Here is a 16,388-nt window from a genome sequence, read left to right on the forward strand (position 1 = left end):
CACGCTAGTTGAGCTGTCCAGTGTCCACTGACTGAGAACCTCACGTATCTCTTCACTTTTGTATGTCGCCAAAGGTTTTTTTTCTTTTTTTTTAAAAAAAAACCCCCCAAATATCATGGTAAGAAATTTTTCATTGACTCATTTCTTCATCGGACTCCCAAAGCAGAGACAAAGCATGTAGTTCCCTATTTGACCTTCAGAACAGCCTTGCCAAAGTTCTTGCCGGTAAGCAGGCCGATGAGGCCCTCGGCGGCGTTGTCGATGCCCTCGGTCACTGCCAGGTTGGCCTTGACGCTGCCGTCGGACAGCCACTCCTGCAGGTGCTCCTGGTGGTCCTTGAAGTACGCGGCGCCGAACTTGGGGTTGCCGACGAGGAAACCCTCCATGGTGATCTGCTTGGAGACGAGCTGCATCAGGCCCTTGATGCCCTGCTGCTGATCCGCGGGTGTGTTGTAGCTGGAGATCTGCGCGCGCATTAGTCCTCTTCCCTCCCCTGCCCCGTTCGACACGTGTATCTGGGGCGCGGCGCCTTCTTGGAATCTTGGAAGAACGGGGGAAAAGAAAAGAGAAAAGAGAAAAGAGAAAAAAAGAAGAAAGAGAAAAAAAAAAGAACTTACCATGCCGCAGACGGCGATGCGCCCCTCAACGTTCATGGAGGTCAGAGCCGCCTCGAGGTGGTCCCCGCCAACGTTCTCAAAGTAGATGTCAATACCGTTGGGCGCCAGCCTGGGGAGGGCGTCGGCGGGCTTCTCGTTCTTGTAGTTGAAGCCGGCGTCGAAGCCGAGGTCCTTGGTGATGAAGTCGAGCTTCTCGTCGGAGCCGACGGAGCCGATGACGGTGAGGCCCTCCCGTTTGGCGATCTGGCCGACCAGCTGGCCGACGGCGCCGGCGGCGGAGCTGACGAAGATGGTCTCGCCCTTCTTGGGCTTCCCGATCTTGTGCAGGCCGGACCAGGCCGTCAGGCCGGGCATGCCGAGGGGCCCGAGGAAGAGGGCCAGGTCGAGGCCGTGCGGGTTGTGGATCTTGCGGGCCTGCTCCAGGGCGCTGGCCGGTAGGCGGGCGTACTGGGCGACGGGGGCGAAGACGAAGATGAGGTCGCCCTCGGCGAACTTGGGGGTGTTGCTCTTGAGGACCTTGCTGACGGTGCTGTTGGTGATGGGCCCGTCGAGGTCGAAGGGGGGCGTGTAGGACTTCTTGGTGGCCTCCCTCATGCGGCCGCGCTGGTAGGGGTCGAAAGAGGCGTAGAGGATCTCGACGACGACGCCGTCGGCGGGGACGTCGTCGAGGTCGATGGGGTGGTCCTCGACGGTGAGGTGCTCTCCGGCCACGGGGAGACCCGTAGGGATCTTCTTGAAGATGAAGGTCTTGTTCTGCGTCGTCATGTTTTAGGATCTCTGGGATGCGAGGTTTTTCTCACGATGTGTCTGTCCTTGGTGTTGATGGGTGGTGTTGATGGGTGGATGATGGTCTGGGCTGATGGGTATTATGAAAAGGTTCGAGAAGTCGACGACAACGACGTCATGAAAATAACTTTCTTCTCAAAGCTGCATTGACGTAGCTGTGAGCGCAACGACTTGTGCCGAGGTATGAATTGGCAAAAGGTCAACTAGAGCGCCGATCCGGTCACAAGAACCCCGCGCGTTCCTCGCGTTCCACACACACACATACACACACACATATGGCGCACTCTCTCCTTTCCCCCCCCCGCATTTCTTCAACCGCAAAAGCTGTCTAAAACGGGGCGAGTGAATTGCGTGACGTTGATTATTCATCAGAAATGTCTATCGTATCGTATGCAGGTTGCGGTGGGCCAACGGCGGCAATACTCCTGATGGCTGCTGTAGGAGACGGAGTTTCCGAGGTCTTAAAGGTTAAAGGGAATTAGAGGCTATTCCCGCGCGGACATGGTTTGGTGAAGAGTGAGATAGGCTACCGGTTAACTGGAGACGCGCAATGTGACATGTCAGCACCATATTATTTATGCCTCGGAAGTTGGCTCCACGGTATAACCGACGAACAATAGCAACATGTAGGGCCTATTGAGAGCTTTTGACCACACGGCATTCGTGTTGAATGACAATCTCACAAGTGTGTTGTCACGCCGTCGAGGATCCAATTGGTTTATTGCCCTGGCCCTTGTCAACTGCCGGGAACGTTGCACATGCTTGACGTTGGGGTTGCCTCACGATGCAAGATGGCGAGGATGAGAATTGAATAACCTCACTACAAACAGCCAGACTCAGGAACATCCGAAATACTAGTACCAATAGCTCGGGCTGGCGCAGTATATTGGCAAATCAGCCATCGAGCCGCACAAAATAGCACAAGATGGGCCGCCAACCCCAAGTACACCACCCATAACGCCTTCTATTCCTTCACAATCAACGCCCTTGCGTTTCCCAGAACCCACGAAGCCCCCCCCCCCCCCAAAAAAAAAAGAAGAAGAGGAAAAAAACGCACAGGACGGTGAACCACCCCTTCCAGACCAGCATGAAGTAGTGACGCGGGGCCGTAGTAGATCTCGGCCGTCGTCCACGCCGCGACGCCCAGAATCCACATGGACGCCCTGCCCGCTTTAAATCTTGCACTTCGCCAGCCGCGCGAAGCACCCTTCGGACTTAACATGGACGCCCACAGCCCACAAGCCCCATGTAGCCGTCGAGGATGGCCTTGATGTCGTCCCTCGTGCGAGGCGGTCAGAACCAGAGGACGTTGTGTTCCGAGTTGCAGAGGCCGTCCGAGCAAGGGCGGTGATCTAGACAGACGTCACGGTGGGGAGGACAGCGCAGCCAGGCAGGGTGACGCAGCTCATCAGGAGCTGTCCGAGAGTGAGGGCATCGTTATCGTTCTCGGACGAGAAGGTGGAGAGGGACAACGCGCAGAGGCGAAGTTGTGAGCGCCGGTTTGCAGTGCAACAGCCTTTCGGAACTTACGTGCATTTCGGCCCCCTTGTTGGTTGATCAAGCAAGATGCGTGCAAACGGGAATGTTTTGCCGTTTCAAGGGAGCCATGTAAGTACTTGAGATATCCTTACTTCAGAGTTTAAACATCTCTTCTTCGTTCATTGCTTGTTGATTGGTTCTGGCTGGACTCAGCTAGACATCAGTCATCAACCCGCAATGGTGTTTGGATATTTTCATGAACACGCTGTACGGGTATATCAACGGCTTGACGGTACGAACTACAAGGAACTGCTTCCCGCCAGCACGCAATGAATGTAACGGTTTCCATCTGCAAAGTGCCAAACACGTCATGTGAGCCGAGAGGGGATTCCCACCCCCGTGCTGACGGCCGACTGGGGGGAAAGGAACTATCGAAATTGAAAGTCGGTCCAATGCAACTGCGGAATCCGAGCCGACCTTAGAGAAGCTCTCTTTCAGCCCCCCCGGACGATCCATCGTCAGGGGGTTGCAGCAGTAGCCCGAGAAGCGACCATGCCATCGCCATCAACCCATGTCTTCAACTCCATGTTCGCGCATCATTCTGTAGAATCGTCATTGATCAGTCAGCTCACATCTTGAATACTTAAAAAGCGAACGACCAGCCCCCCCTCCCCCGCGGCAACGGTTGTTGCGAGACACCTCCCACTTCTCTCGACGGAACGAGACTGCACGATATGCTGCTGTCACTAGCCATCCTCTTCTCGCTGTTGTCTGGCTTCGCCCTCGCCCAGGACCGCCTCTTCTCCTCCGCCTTTGGCTACCCCGGCCGCAATGCGAGCTACGACTACGTCGTCGTCGGCGGCGGCACCGCAGGCCTCACCCTCGCCGCGCGCCTCGCCGCCACCTCGGCCTCGGTCGCCGTCGTCGAGGCCGGCGGCTTCTACGAGGTCGAGAACGCCAACAACAGCGTCGTGCCCCTGCTCTCGCTGACAGGCATCGCCTTCGTCGACCCCTCGCCCGCCTTCGTGCCCCAGCCGCTGATGGACTGGTCCCTCGTCTCCGAGCCCATCCCCGGCGCCGCCGGCCGGACCGTCCACTACGCCCAGGGCAAGACCCTTGGCGGCTCCTCGGCCATTAACACCATGTCCTACATCCGCGGCACCAAGGGTGCCTACGCCCTCTGGGCCGACACCGTCGGCGACGACTCGTTCCGCTGGGAGCGCATGCTGGAGTACTTCCGGCGTTCCGTCAAACTGACGCCGCCGGACGAGGAGAAGCGCCGGAACACCAACGCCACGGTGCGCTTCGACCCGGGCGACTACGCCGACGGCGCCGGCCCGCTGCACGTCTCGTGGAACAACTGGGTCGACCCGACGCTCACCTGGCTCGCCGGCGTCGTCCAGAGCCTCGGCCTGAGCATCAGCCCCAACGGCTTCAGCAGCGGCGAGCTCGCCGGCCACGCCGCCTGGGTGCCCTCGACGATCGAGCCGGCCAGCGCCCAGAGATCGACGAGCGAGAGCAGCTTCCTCCGCCAGGCCATCAGGGACACGGGCATCGTCGTCTACACCCACACGCTGGCGACCAGGATCCTCTTCGACGGCACGCGGGCCGCGGGCGTCGCCATCAACACCCACGGCGTCGACTACGTCCTCTCGGCCAACCGGGAGGTCGTCTTGACCGCCGGTACGTTCCACTCGCCCCAGCTCCTCCAGGTCTCGGGCGTCGGCGCCCGCGAGCAGCTCGAGGCCCTGTCCATCCCCGTCGTCGCCGATGTACCCGGCGTCGGACGGAACCTCCAGGACCCGATACAGATCTTCGTCGCGTACCCGGTCAACACGCCCTCGGCGCAGTCCCTCACCAACGACCCGGCCCTCAACCCGGGCTTCGTCGAGGAGTATCTCAAGTCCGGCACGGGGCCCTACAGCTCGGCGGCCGGCTTCCTCGCCCACGAGCGTCTGCCCAACGCAACCCTCGCCGGTCTCACCGAGTCCACCCGCCAGAAGCTTGCGTCCTTCCCCTCGGACTGGCCTCACCTGTCCTTTATCGCGGGGTCCTTCTCCACAGGGCCCGGCCAGACGAGCGGCACCCTCGCCGCGTACCTCCCGCTCGTCTTCTCCCGCGGCAACGTCACCATCTCCTCGACCTCCGTCAGCACCCAGCCGACCATCCACCTGAACTGGCTCTCCGACCCGGCCGACGTCGAGCTGGCCGTTACGGCCGTCAAGCGCCTCCGCGCCGCGTGGTCTTCGCCCTTCGCCGACACCCCCGGCTTCAAGGCCGGGCCCGAGGCGCTCCCCGGCGACGCCGTACGGACCGACGAAGAGATCTTGGAGTACGTGCGGGCGAACGCCGGCCAGGTCTGGCACCCGGTGTCCACGGTGGCCATGGGCAAGGAGGAGGACGTCGAGTCGGGCAGGGCGGTGGTCGACAGCCGCGGGCGCGTGTTTGGTGTTCAGGGGCTCCGGGTCGCGGACGCGAGCACCTTTCCTTTCGCTTTGCCGGGCCACCCCCAGTCTGCTGTCTACGCGCTGGCCGAGAAGATTGCGGACGACATCATCACTGGTCGTTGAAGATGACCCTTTTTATATCCCCGATATCAAGAGTAGACTCGCTGCTCAACAAGCTGTTATGCCCTTTGGTTTATGGGTCCTCCAGTTATATTGGCGCTTTCGTGCTGCTGGCCCCTGTGAGAGACGTGTTCGAAAGAAACATTTGGACAAAGACAGGCTGACATCTCTTGAGATATTATTGGGAACTGCCATAGTTCGGCAGAAGGTGTAGTCGCAAAGGTTCAACCCCGTCCATTCTTTTTCCACATTTTAAGCGATGAATGTACAGTTGAGGAGCCCTTAATACAGTCCGGGCGCCGTTAGTAGCCGTTGCCAGTATGAACAGAGCGCTTCTCAACATTTTGGTTGGATAGGACTCAAGCCAATGCCAATCAACCGGCAACAGATCAGCTGGAGACATTGTTTCTTCAAGGGCTGATGGATCACAAACCTCGGTGGACGGAAACGTGTTCGCTGTAACATTCCGATCAGCCGATGTGATGATATCCAGTACATCTGCCGACTGGAAATAGAAATGATCCTGAAGGGCCCTGAGGTTGCACAGTTGTTGGCTTTGGGTCCATCGTGCAGGCAACGTTGATACGCGCATGCTACATACAGCTTGAAAAATATTCTTGTCTCGAGTCATCAGTTTGGCTTCTGATCCAGCGGTTGATGAGATGATGTCTCTTTGGACTTTGACTGCTCATGAAACATGAAGCCATGACCAGACCATGTTCCAATGAGCAACGGCGTCATGAAGGCCCGACATGATCACAAATAGAGCGTTGAGTTTTGAGTAGGGCTTCAGAGAATCTTGACAAGTCCAGCATGAGTGCAACACCGAAACGGCCCTTGTGCTTCCTCCGGCTCAAGATTAGTTTGTCAACAACCACAGGTCCGTCTCTTTGCCGCAGAAGAAATAAGACAAGAAAAAAGAGAGAGAGAAAAAACCCCTTCTCCAAAGTCCGCGTCTGCGTCGGTTACGGAAAATGGACTTGGTCTGCAACATGAAGCAGTCCCGCCGCCATAACTAACAGAGAACTTTTTTTCGTTTCCGTTGGGCTGCACCAACCCCTTTTTCGAGTTCCGCCCAATTCTATTCTGCTCTGGCTGGCCCAAGGGCCCCATGGTAAAGCTCATTCTAATTCCAGGTGACGATGGGGACTCATAATGACCTCGCCACCATTTCTCCCCCTAGGAAAAATTTCAACTCGCGCACGTGGTTCCCATAGAATTTCTTCTGTGTTGCTCCAAATAGCCGCGTGAGGGCCCGAGGATTGACTAGAGCATGCTTATGATGAAGTGAGAGCCGTCTCACATGGTTGCTAATCTTCCCCCGAGACGTCAAGATGAAGCAAACCAAAATTTATGTAAAAAAAACAACCAAAAAACACAGCGCAACCAAATGTTTTCGGGGGTTTCGAGGAGGAGTTTAAGCTGACTGTCAGTCAAACTGAGCACATTTTGGACCCGTTTTCTTCTCGGTCGGTCCAGAACCGTGAGGGGCACGAGTGACACGAGTCATGAATATGGGGTTCAAGGTTCTTCACGGGAAAAAAGGGGTTTGCACTCATGACCTCAATCTTTCGTCAAGTCCACCGAGTCTAGACCTCCCAGAGGGGGCCACACAAACGAGAGAGCCAAACGCGGCACCGAAACCAAACTTGTGGTTCTCGACGAGGCGCGGTCGCAGCGGGCATGGAGTTTGCGGGAAGACCCTTGAATTGGACCCCTGGATGGACGATGTATTTATGGCAGCAGGTCGGCAGCAAAAAGGCAGCAGAGACAACAAGAGACGCTAGAAAAGATCACTTACGCTCCTCTGGTTGGCCGGGATCGGATGACAGCACGCCACGGCGAATCGGGTGGTTCCCGCGCGGGCTTCTTCGACGAGCCACACCACCACGGAAGAGCTGGTCTCTCATGCAGGAGGATCTTCGGGATGGCCCTAAGGCCATCTAGCGGCTCGAGTTTCTGCGAACCTCCGGTCGGTGTTCTGTGTCGGTTGTCTTTGGTGGGTGATATTGTGTCATCTTTCAACAGATCTGGCACAGTTTGTTTGCACATCAACATGTGGCCGGCTCTCCCCCTCCCTCCCCCTCCTCCTCATCATCCTCATCATCATCATCATCAGCCGAGGACGCGAGCAAGAGAATGTGGGAACGGGGTGACGCCATACGTCTAGCTTTTTTTCCCAAGCTCGCACAACCTCGGCCAGCCAAGCAAACACGCACACACACACGGACACAGACAGGGAGTCCCCCTCGACGAATAACCGACAGGCATGTCCGAATCTGTTAGGTAACAAAAAGCCGGGCCCCGATGAGGAGTGTGAAGGCTCCTCCCACCACGCAGGGAGTGCTAGAACATTTATGGAAATTCGATCTGCTGGTTTCGCTGGAGCGGTTTCGGCCCAAGTGGAGTGTCTTCTCGATGGATACGAGACTGAGAGAGAGAGAGAAGGAGAGAAAGCATTTCCGGTGTGGGAGAGCCTTTTCTATTTTTTCCCCCCCAGGTGCCGGCGGGCCCGGGAGACATGGACAATTTGCCGATGCCGATGAACCATCGGTCCGGTTCACTTATAAGAAAGTGACGTCCCCCCATACTTCTTCCCCGCGATCCACTTCTGACTCCCACCGGGTCGAAAGATTTTTGTAATATTTTTCTTCATCTCTGTTGGTGTTTTTTCCCTCCCCTCCCCCCCCTCGTCCTCCCCGTCCGTCCCCTCCCTCTGCTATCCTCTCCCGGACGGATCCGCATCTGCTTGAACCACCAGCATCAACACCAACATCTGCATCGACACCGTCACTGACACCACCAGAAGCAAAGCCGTTCGGCCTGCTCCTGACCGTCGATGCAATGGTCGGACCCTCACAGGCCTCTCCCGATGACGACCCAGGCCCCGAGCTGGATCCCGGCGGCGTCGGCGCAGCCCCCGCGGCAGCTGCTCCGGCCGAGGCCGCATCCGAGCCAACGTCAGGCTCCGACACGGCCGGGTCAAGCACCCCAGCCGAGGCCGCAGCTGCAGCCGCCTTGAGGAAGGAAAAGGGCCGTGTGAGATTCAACAGCAACGCGGCCGCCACCAAGCCCCCAACATCACCACCCCCGGTCCCGACTACCCCCAAGCTCGCACCGGCACAGCCCGTCCGTCCGTCCATCCTGCGTGGCGGTTCTGGCAGTTCCATCCCGACCGTAGCCACTTTCGCCAAAGACGAGCCTCGTTCCTCCGAGGACAATGAGCGCCAAGAGGCCAAGTCCGCCGCCGCCGCCGCCCAGGAGCGCGCCCGCCAGATGGCTGCAAACGTCCAGCTGGGCTCGCCGTCGTCCCGCGAGAACCGAGACTCCATCGAGTCCGCCACGACGACGACGACCAGCGAGTTCGACCTCGGAGGATCCCGTGACGGGACCGGGGCCTACATCCCCCTCCAGGATCTCCATTCGCGTCAGCCCCTCACCGGTGGTGGCAAATCCGCCGAGCAAGACAAGCTGAACGAACATCACGCGGCGCTCAACGACGAGGCGTACAAGATTGTGAGAGCTCACACTTGGCGCGCCGCCGCCGCCGCCTCCGACAAGTCCGACGGCGACCCGGGACCGTCCAACGCCCAGGATGCCGAGGCGACCAAAGCGACGGACCAGCTCCTCCAGGAGATCAACGACGGCCAGTATGACGGAGTGTACTCTGTACCCGTGCCTCAGCACTACCGCGGCAGCGTCCTCTCGCAGCTCCTGAAGCTGTACAAGCCCGCCGAGGCCGGCAGCAGCCAGTACGGACAGAGCAGCAGCAGCAGCAGCAACAACAACAACCGCAACTCGGTCACCTCCTTTTCTTTTGGGGGCCCGCTCCCCGGCGCCAGCACCCCGGGATCCAACTCGGGCACGGCGACGCCGACAACGCCCAAGAAGAAGTGGTACGAGGCCAACCGGTCGCAGGAGACGCTCGTCAACCTCATCGAGGCCTCGGCCCGGCTCGCCAACCCCAACACCGCGCAGAAGCCCGGCGAGTCTCCGAAAGCCAAGGCCAAGGACGGCGGCAGCAGCGGCGGCGGCGGCGGCGGCAAGAAGACGCGGCCGAAGCACAAGCGGTCGGCGAGCAACTCGCGGCTCAGCGCATACCTGCAGCGTCAGGAGGAGGAGGCCAAGATCACCATCCACATCGCCGAGACGCTGTCGCGGCAGGAGTACATCATCACGCTCTGCAAGGCGCTGATGCTCTTCGGCGCGCCGACGCACCGGCTCGAGGAGTACCTCAGCACGACGGCCAAGGTGCTCGAGATCGACGGCCACTTCCTCTACCTGCCCGGCTGCATGATCATCTCCTTCGACGACCGGTCAACGCACACGACCGAGGTGCGCATCGTCCGCGTCGCCCAGGGCATCGACCTCGGCCGCCTGCGCGACACGCACCACGTCTACAAGGAGGTCATCCACGACGTCGTCTCGGTCGACAACGGCGTCGAGCGCCTCGACGCCCTCATCAAGGCCAAGGACAAGTTCCACGCCTGGGTCCGCGTCCTCGTCTTCGGCCTCACCAGCGCCACCGCCGCGCCCTTCTCCTTCGGCGCCCGCCTCATCGACCTGCCCCTGTGCTTCTTCTTCGGCTGCCTCGTCGGCTTCCTGCAGCTCATCGTCGCCGCCAACTCGAGCCTGTACAGCAACGTCCTCGAGGTCACCGCCACCGTGCTCGTGAGCTTCCTGGCCCGCGCCTTCGGCAGCATCCGCGGCGGCGAGCTCTTTTGCTTCTCGGCCATGGCCCAGGGGGGGATCGTCATGTTGCTGCCGGGATATCTAGTCTGTAAGTGGTCCATCTCCATCCCTTTTTTTCTTTCTTTTTTTCTTTCTTTTTTTCTCTTTTTCTTCTTCTTTTTGTTTCTTCATTTTCTTTCCTTCTTTTTCCCTCATGTCCTCATATCAGTAAGTCAAGCAGAGGACACACCAACTGATGATGGCCCCAGTATGTTCCGCCCTCGAGCTCCAGTCCCGCGCCATCGTGCCCGGCTCGATCCGCATCGTTTACGCCATCATCTACTCCCTCTTCCTCGGCTTCGGCATCACCATCGGCGCCGTCCTCTACGGCATGTTCGACGACAACGCCGTGTCGACCACGAGCTGCACCAACAGCATCCCGGCCCACTACACCTTCATCTTCGTCCCGCTCTTCGTCCTCTGCATCAGCATCCTCTACCAGGCCAAGTGGCGCCAGATGCCCGTCATGCTCGTCGTCGCCTTCGCCGGCTACGTCGTCAACTACTTCAGCGGCCTGCGCTTCAGCGCCGCGCCCCAGGTCGCAAACACCCTCGGCGCCCTCACCGTCGGCGTCCTGGCCAACCTCTACTCCCGTCTGCGGCACGGCGTCGCCGCCGCCACCCTGATCCCGGCCATCTTCACCCAGGTCCCCGGAGGTCTCGCGTCCACCGGCGGCCTGCTGAGCGGCCTGAGGACGGCCAACGCCCTCACCAACTCGACGCACTCGGTCAACGGCACGAGTTCCGTCCAGTACTCCGAGGGCGAGTCCCTGAACACGGTCGTCTTCAACGTCGCCGCCTCCATGATCCAGATCGCCATCGGCATCGCCGTCGGCCTCTTCATCAGCGCCCTCATCATCTACCCGCTCGGCAAGCGCCGCAGTGGCCTGTTCAGCTTCTAATCCCTCATGTCATGCAAGAAAGAGCACAGTATAAAATGCACATGCGTCGTTTCCGTCTCCCTAGACTACTATTTTCACCGAGGTTTGTACCTTGTCCAGAGATCTTGCCCAGCATCATGTCCAGGATTATATGTCCTTTGGTAATCATCGGACTCCATTCCATGTAGATCAGCCAAACAGCTAGGCGTAGAGTTAAAGGAGGGCTCCGGCTTATAATTCTGTGGCTCTTCTTATCTGCTCCCAGTGCCAGCTCTCGAAAAAGAGAGAAACAAAACAGCAAAATAGCATTGTAACAGTCGTGTACGTAGGTGGTTTTCTTTTCTGGGAAAATTGGAAGAAAAAAACTGCAAGGCGTTTATTTCGGTGGAACAAGAGCGAATACAGTCATTACCGACATCATTAATACGAGAAATTGGTCAAATGCCTTTGACTACATGTCTTGTCACGTCTCACTCACCCAAACCGTTCTTGGGCAGAAAATGTGCTTGTTCTTGATGTGGTGATTATGAATAACAACGCTGGCTATCTTTTCGTCCATTTTCCCAGTCATTAGATGGCATACCGGTACTCGGGCCGTGCCTCCATTCCCGGCGCAAAGGCCAACTCCCCGGAATCAAGCTTCTTGTTGAGGTTGACGTAGTACTGCCTCAGCGCCAAGCAAGCGACGATGAAGATGCCCTGCGTGACACCGACGGTGATGAGAGCCGGACGGTACACCGGCGCGTCTTCCGCCCGGAACACCATGGAAGAAACGACTCCCGCCAGGTTCATGGCCATGTAGTTCAGGCCCAGAGCGACAGCCCGCCCCGTTGTTGTCGGCACGTTGGACGCCAGCCAGACGGGGATGAGGTTGGAGGGCACGAACGTGGCGAAGGTGATGAGGTAGGTGATGAAGTAGCCGACCCTCTCGTGCCGCACCAGGTCCAGCGTCCCGAGCAGGATCCAGGCGAGGAGCGAGACGACCAGCGTGCCGCTCGAGATGGAGGCCCGCTGCTGGTAGCGGTCCGAGAACCAGGTGATAGTGAGCTGGCAGACGGAGGCCGTCAGGTTCGGCCCGACGGTGTAGAGGTTGGCCTTGGTAGTATCTTTTGTCAAGCGCTTGACGAGTGTCTTTTGGGCTTGGTTAGTACGATCCTAAGGTAGATTGGCTGTGTGCCAGTTTGATACAAAAAGAAGAAGAAGAAGAAGAAGAAGATAGATAGATAGATAGATAGGCTCACGGGCAAAAAGTTGGAGCTGCTGGCCACGCCAACGCCGTACATCAGGGCGAGAAAGGCAAAAGCCCACGTCTGCCAGTGCTGCAGCTGCCTCCTCGCATCCTCCCAGCGAAACTTCTTGTCCTGGTCCTGCGAGTCCTGCTCGAGACGCAGCGCCGCCAGACGCCGGTCCTCGTCGGTGAACCAGCGACACTTCTCGGGGCTGCGGGGCGCGAAGAGATATAGGAATATGGCCACCGCAATAGTGATGGCGCCTTCGATGATGAAGAGGTATCGCCAGCCCTGAAGTACCATGTGAATATCTCGCCGCGGCGGTGGCGTGAGCAGAGAGTTTACGGGGGTTTCTCGACTTACATGCAGCTTTCCGTCCCATTTGAACACGCTCCAGGAGATCAATCCGCTGACGGCTCCCTGTGCCAACAGTCAGAGACAGCGCCACTTGACAACTAATGGCTTACGGATGGATGGCGACTCACGGCAATGAAGCCCATCTGCCCGATCCAGCAGACCCGGAACCCCATCTCCTTGCGCGTGTAGAAGAGCGAGAGGTAGTACACCTCGCAGGGCTTGTATGCCGCCTCGACGGCGCCCATGATGATGCGTGTCGCCATGATGCCCGCAAAGTCGGTCGTGCCGGCGGCGCCCAGGGTGCAGGCGCCCCAGGCGGCGACGGCGATCGGGATGACGAGCGACGAGTTGTACTTCTTCGCCAGGATGGTCCAGGGGATGTTGAACAGCGCGTAGGGGACGTAGAAGAGCACCAGCAGCAGGGAGAACTGGTTCCCCTCCATCCCGAGGTCGTCCTCGATGCCGTCCGTCTTCGCGTTGCCCAGGTTCGCGCGGTCGAGGGTGTGCGTGAAGTAGGCCAGGGCGAGGCCTGGCATCATGAGCATGTCTGTCTTTCGGACCAGACGCTTCTCAGCGGCGGCGGCGGCGGCGGCGGCGTCGCTGATGGGCTGGGTCTCGGCCGCCGACGACACGGGCTGCTTCTCGTCTCGGTCACTTTCGGTCATCATAAATGTCTTCGATGGAGAGCGCGGACAAGAATCAGATGGTAGACAAGACTGCCAAACAGTTGCAAAAATATTAACAAATGCCCAAAACCAATACGACTGATGATTGCAATTGCGAAAAAACGGCACTTATACACGTTAACCCCTCCTCTGTGACGCCGTCCCACAGCACTTCCTCCTGTCTTGATCTTCACCCCAGTAATCACGTCCCAGAACCCGTGCCTGACAGGTGAGGCACGGGTTTCAAATATCTCAACCTCCACACAACAGCATGACAATATTCAAGGGGGTTGATGGCGCGATCACCCGGGTCGCCGCCTGAACTAAGTTGCGGTCGTAGATCTCGAGGCGACCATCCCGCGGGTGTTAGCCAGCTACTTTCCCCCAAGTTGACCGGCTAGATCAAGACCTACGGGAACGGATGGACCCTATACCAATGAAGTGGGAGAGAGTTATCACGATGGAGCCTTGGCGCCGCCTTGACGCGGTTAAGGCCGTGTAAGTCCCGGGGCCGAGAGGCGGGGTCTCGAGCGCTAAGAGACCGGAACCTGAGCCACGACGCACGGGTTATGCGGAGGAGGGTGTCCGGCGCATGAGCGGAGATGGAGAGTAGGCCCAGATGAAGAATCATGTGCCCGCAGCGCAGGGTTTGGTAGAATCTGCCTGTGGTTGGAAAGGGTTGGGCGATGTCGTGATATCAGGGGTCTCGTCACGATGCATAAAGACGACCCATGTTGCAGTCAAGGGGGCGATTCGCTGCAGCCAAGTCCAAGCATCGGCAACGCTCACCTGACGCGGTTCCTGTCTTGATCTTTGATCATATTCTCGGCGCAGGCGCGCTAAGAGACGTTGTTGAAGTCGGTAAGGCCGCCTAAATCCGCCGCGATATGACTTGCGCATCAGACCTCTTTGCCACAACGCACTCTCGACAGGAATCCGCTTTGTTGCGGAGATGTGGGTTTTGTTACTGGTCAAAGATGGTTCCTAGCGAAAGGGTCGGGGTGGACGGATAACAAAACTGGGCTGGCTTCGGTAATTGATTCTTTGGTTTCTAATCAGTAGAACTCAATGTTGAGGATAAGTTATGAAAAGTTTCGACCACGGTTTTGTTTTCTCGGCCAGAATGTGGGCGTCAAACTCCATCTATCTCATGAACTCCTAGAACAGAAGCTTTAGACCCACCACCGGCGTAGTTCAGCATCGTTGCTGACTCGTTTGTATTGTTACAGATAGTAATACGATCAAATCTCAACTAGCCTTTGGGGGATCAAGATCATCGGGGTGGAGACCTACGATACGCCTCGGTGTCAATCCTGATCTCAGCCCACCACCTGTACAAACTTCAGTTATCGAAGAAACGAATCCCAATTCCATAATTTCATCCATTCTATATAATTCAAGAGCAGAAATCGAAAGTCTAGGCCTTGATAGCCTGGTAGGTCTTGGCAACATCCCTCTTATCAACTGGACGATTGCCGGGGAAAGAGCTGACGGTATTATCGCTGGTGCACCAGCACGCTCCAGACTCACTGGTGAACGGATCAGCCCTCGTTAGACGAGTCGCGGCAAGAGAGCGCAGTTAAACCTACTTCGCTGCACACCAACCCTCTCGCTGGTTCAGCTTGCTGCATAGTTGAGGACAACCCTGCTCTTCGCCGGCGGCGCAGCTCCGGACGCAGTTGCTAACGTGGAAACGAGACTGTCAGCCTACAATGATAAACGGAAAGTCAAACCACGAAGGGCACTCACCCGTTGAGACAACGACCAGAAGCACAACCGGCCAGTTCGTTTTGGTAGCATTTCGAGGCGGGGGTGGTTGCATGCCCGTTCCATCCAGCAAGGGCACCAGGAATGGCGGCGAGGGCCAGGAAGGCAACGGCGATTGAAGACCTAAGCATGGTAAAAAGTAAAGCGTAGCTGAATAGTAAAGAGCGTGATTGAGATCTGAGACGAGTGAGTTGCTGAGTCTAGCTTTGGTCGGACAACTTGGTCTATTTAACATAAGTTGCTTCTTGCAGTGAAGTGATTTACCGCCGGATCAAAATAAAGTTAGGCTTTACTCCGCTGGTCTCGCGAGTGTCATCAGTTGAATAACCACTTGGACTGCGAAACGAGTCAGTGCGAATGATTTCGTAACATATTAAGTGCTTTCTCTGTGGGTCTTTGATTGCAGTGAACAGATCATTGCTGTACCAAATTCACAGTATTCATATCATTCGATATTTATAGACCTGTGGTCGAGAGAAACCCTTTGCGATACATTGGATAGTGTTAGTACACAACAGAGAGTAATCGCTCCGGAATCAGAGTAACCAGGCACCGAGGAGCATCACGAGATACCATTCCCTAATCTCAAAACGTGCCTTCAGAACAAGGCGAGAGCTGATATCAGAGTTGTCTCATGTTGATTTTAATGTCTTTCGGATGAACTGTGATTAATTGAGATGGAAGAAAGTCTAAATTACGGGTTGCCTCAGCAGATGAGGCTCTTCCCGGGCCCAAAAAGTGCCCGATGGGTTTTTGGTGCTTGCATCTGAGTCAGTAACCTTGGTTACATGTGTTGGACAACCAGTTCACAGGGCAAAGAGTGATCCACGTCGTGAACATGAGTCAGCGCCGGAATTCGCGGGCGATTAAGGCTACGTGTACTCTAGAACAACCAGAAGGAAGTCTTTTTAATACTATCAGATGAACAGGGGTAGCAGTAGCAGGTTAGATGTGAAGTGTTTTATCTGCGTGAGTACTGTAGGTAATGCGTATGGACTCTGTGCATAGCTGATCGCCTAGGCCTTCATCAGTCCAGCCGGTCGGCAGATTCGACCCGAATCAACGGCCCTTAGGACACATGGCTTCGTCAACTGACTAGATGTTCTCCCAGCACGTGTTCAAGTTTCCGGATCTTTTCTAATTACAAAATCTCGCCGTTCATGTACCGAGAAATCCGCAAAAGGGCGGCGAAAGAAGGTTGGGAACAGCCCGAGCAATTCGGGGTGGGCAAGGAGGCGCCCGTCCTCAAGAAGGAGACGCATCTTTGAATAGTCATGCTTTGAAGGTAGGCTCGTCGTTGCGATCAACAA

The 16,388-nt window shown here is 57.2% G+C and overlaps 5 protein-coding genes across 5 annotated transcripts; 2 read left to right on the plus strand and 3 right to left on the minus strand.

Annotated features, from left to right (window-relative positions):
• Positions 1–1,632, minus strand: CDEST_10822 (Putative GroES-like superfamily, alcohol dehydrogenase-like, NAD(P)-binding domain superfamily). Its single transcript, XM_062926978.1, has 2 exons — positions 618–1,632; positions 1–464 (listed from the first exon to the last, which is right to left on the minus strand). Exons 1-2 carry the CDS (start codon positions 1,380–1,382, stop codon positions 186–188), a joined length of 1,044 nt encoding a protein of 347 aa, XP_062783029.1. The 5' UTR covers positions 1,383–1,632; the 3' UTR covers positions 1–185.
• A 1,948-nt stretch (positions 1,633–3,580) lies between these two features.
• CDEST_10823 (Putative glucose-methanol-choline oxidoreductase, FAD/NAD(P)-binding domain superfamily) lies at positions 3,581–6,837 on the plus strand. The gene has a single exon (XM_062926979.1). The coding sequence runs from the start codon at positions 3,617–3,619 to the stop codon at positions 5,450–5,452; it is 1,836 nt and encodes a 611-aa protein (XP_062783030.1). The 5' UTR covers positions 3,581–3,616; the 3' UTR covers positions 5,453–6,837.
• A 1,299-nt stretch (positions 6,838–8,136) lies between these two features.
• CDEST_10824 (Putative threonine/serine exporter-like domain-containing protein) lies at positions 8,137–11,499 on the plus strand. The gene is made up of 2 exons (XM_062926980.1): positions 8,137–10,229; positions 10,390–11,499. Exons 1-2 carry the CDS (start codon positions 8,294–8,296, stop codon positions 11,079–11,081), a joined length of 2,628 nt encoding a protein of 875 aa, XP_062783031.1. The 5' UTR covers positions 8,137–8,293; the 3' UTR covers positions 11,082–11,499.
• Positions 11,500–11,630: 131 nt separating this feature from the next.
• Positions 11,631–13,314, minus strand: CDEST_10825 (Putative major facilitator superfamily, MFS transporter superfamily; the record flags this gene model as incomplete). Its single annotated transcript, XM_062926981.1, has 3 exons — positions 11,631–12,191; positions 12,302–12,709; positions 12,775–13,314. 3 exons carry the CDS (start codon positions 13,312–13,314, stop codon positions 11,631–11,633), a joined length of 1,509 nt encoding a protein of 502 aa, XP_062783032.1.
• A 1,097-nt stretch (positions 13,315–14,411) lies between these two features.
• Positions 14,412–15,254, minus strand: CDEST_10826 (uncharacterized protein). The gene is made up of 3 exons (XM_062926982.1): positions 15,061–15,254; positions 14,901–14,993; positions 14,412–14,840 (listed from the first exon to the last, which is right to left on the minus strand). Exons 1-3 carry the CDS (start codon positions 15,207–15,209, stop codon positions 14,729–14,731), a joined length of 354 nt encoding a protein of 117 aa, XP_062783033.1. The 5' UTR covers positions 15,210–15,254; the 3' UTR covers positions 14,412–14,728.
• Positions 15,255–16,388: the final 1,134 nt, after the last annotated feature.

Source organism: Colletotrichum destructivum, chromosome 7 (assembly GCF_034447905.1).
Source record: "Colletotrichum destructivum chromosome 7, complete sequence".
Taxonomy (NCBI): Eukaryota; Fungi; Ascomycota; class Sordariomycetes; order Glomerellales; family Glomerellaceae; genus Colletotrichum; species Colletotrichum destructivum.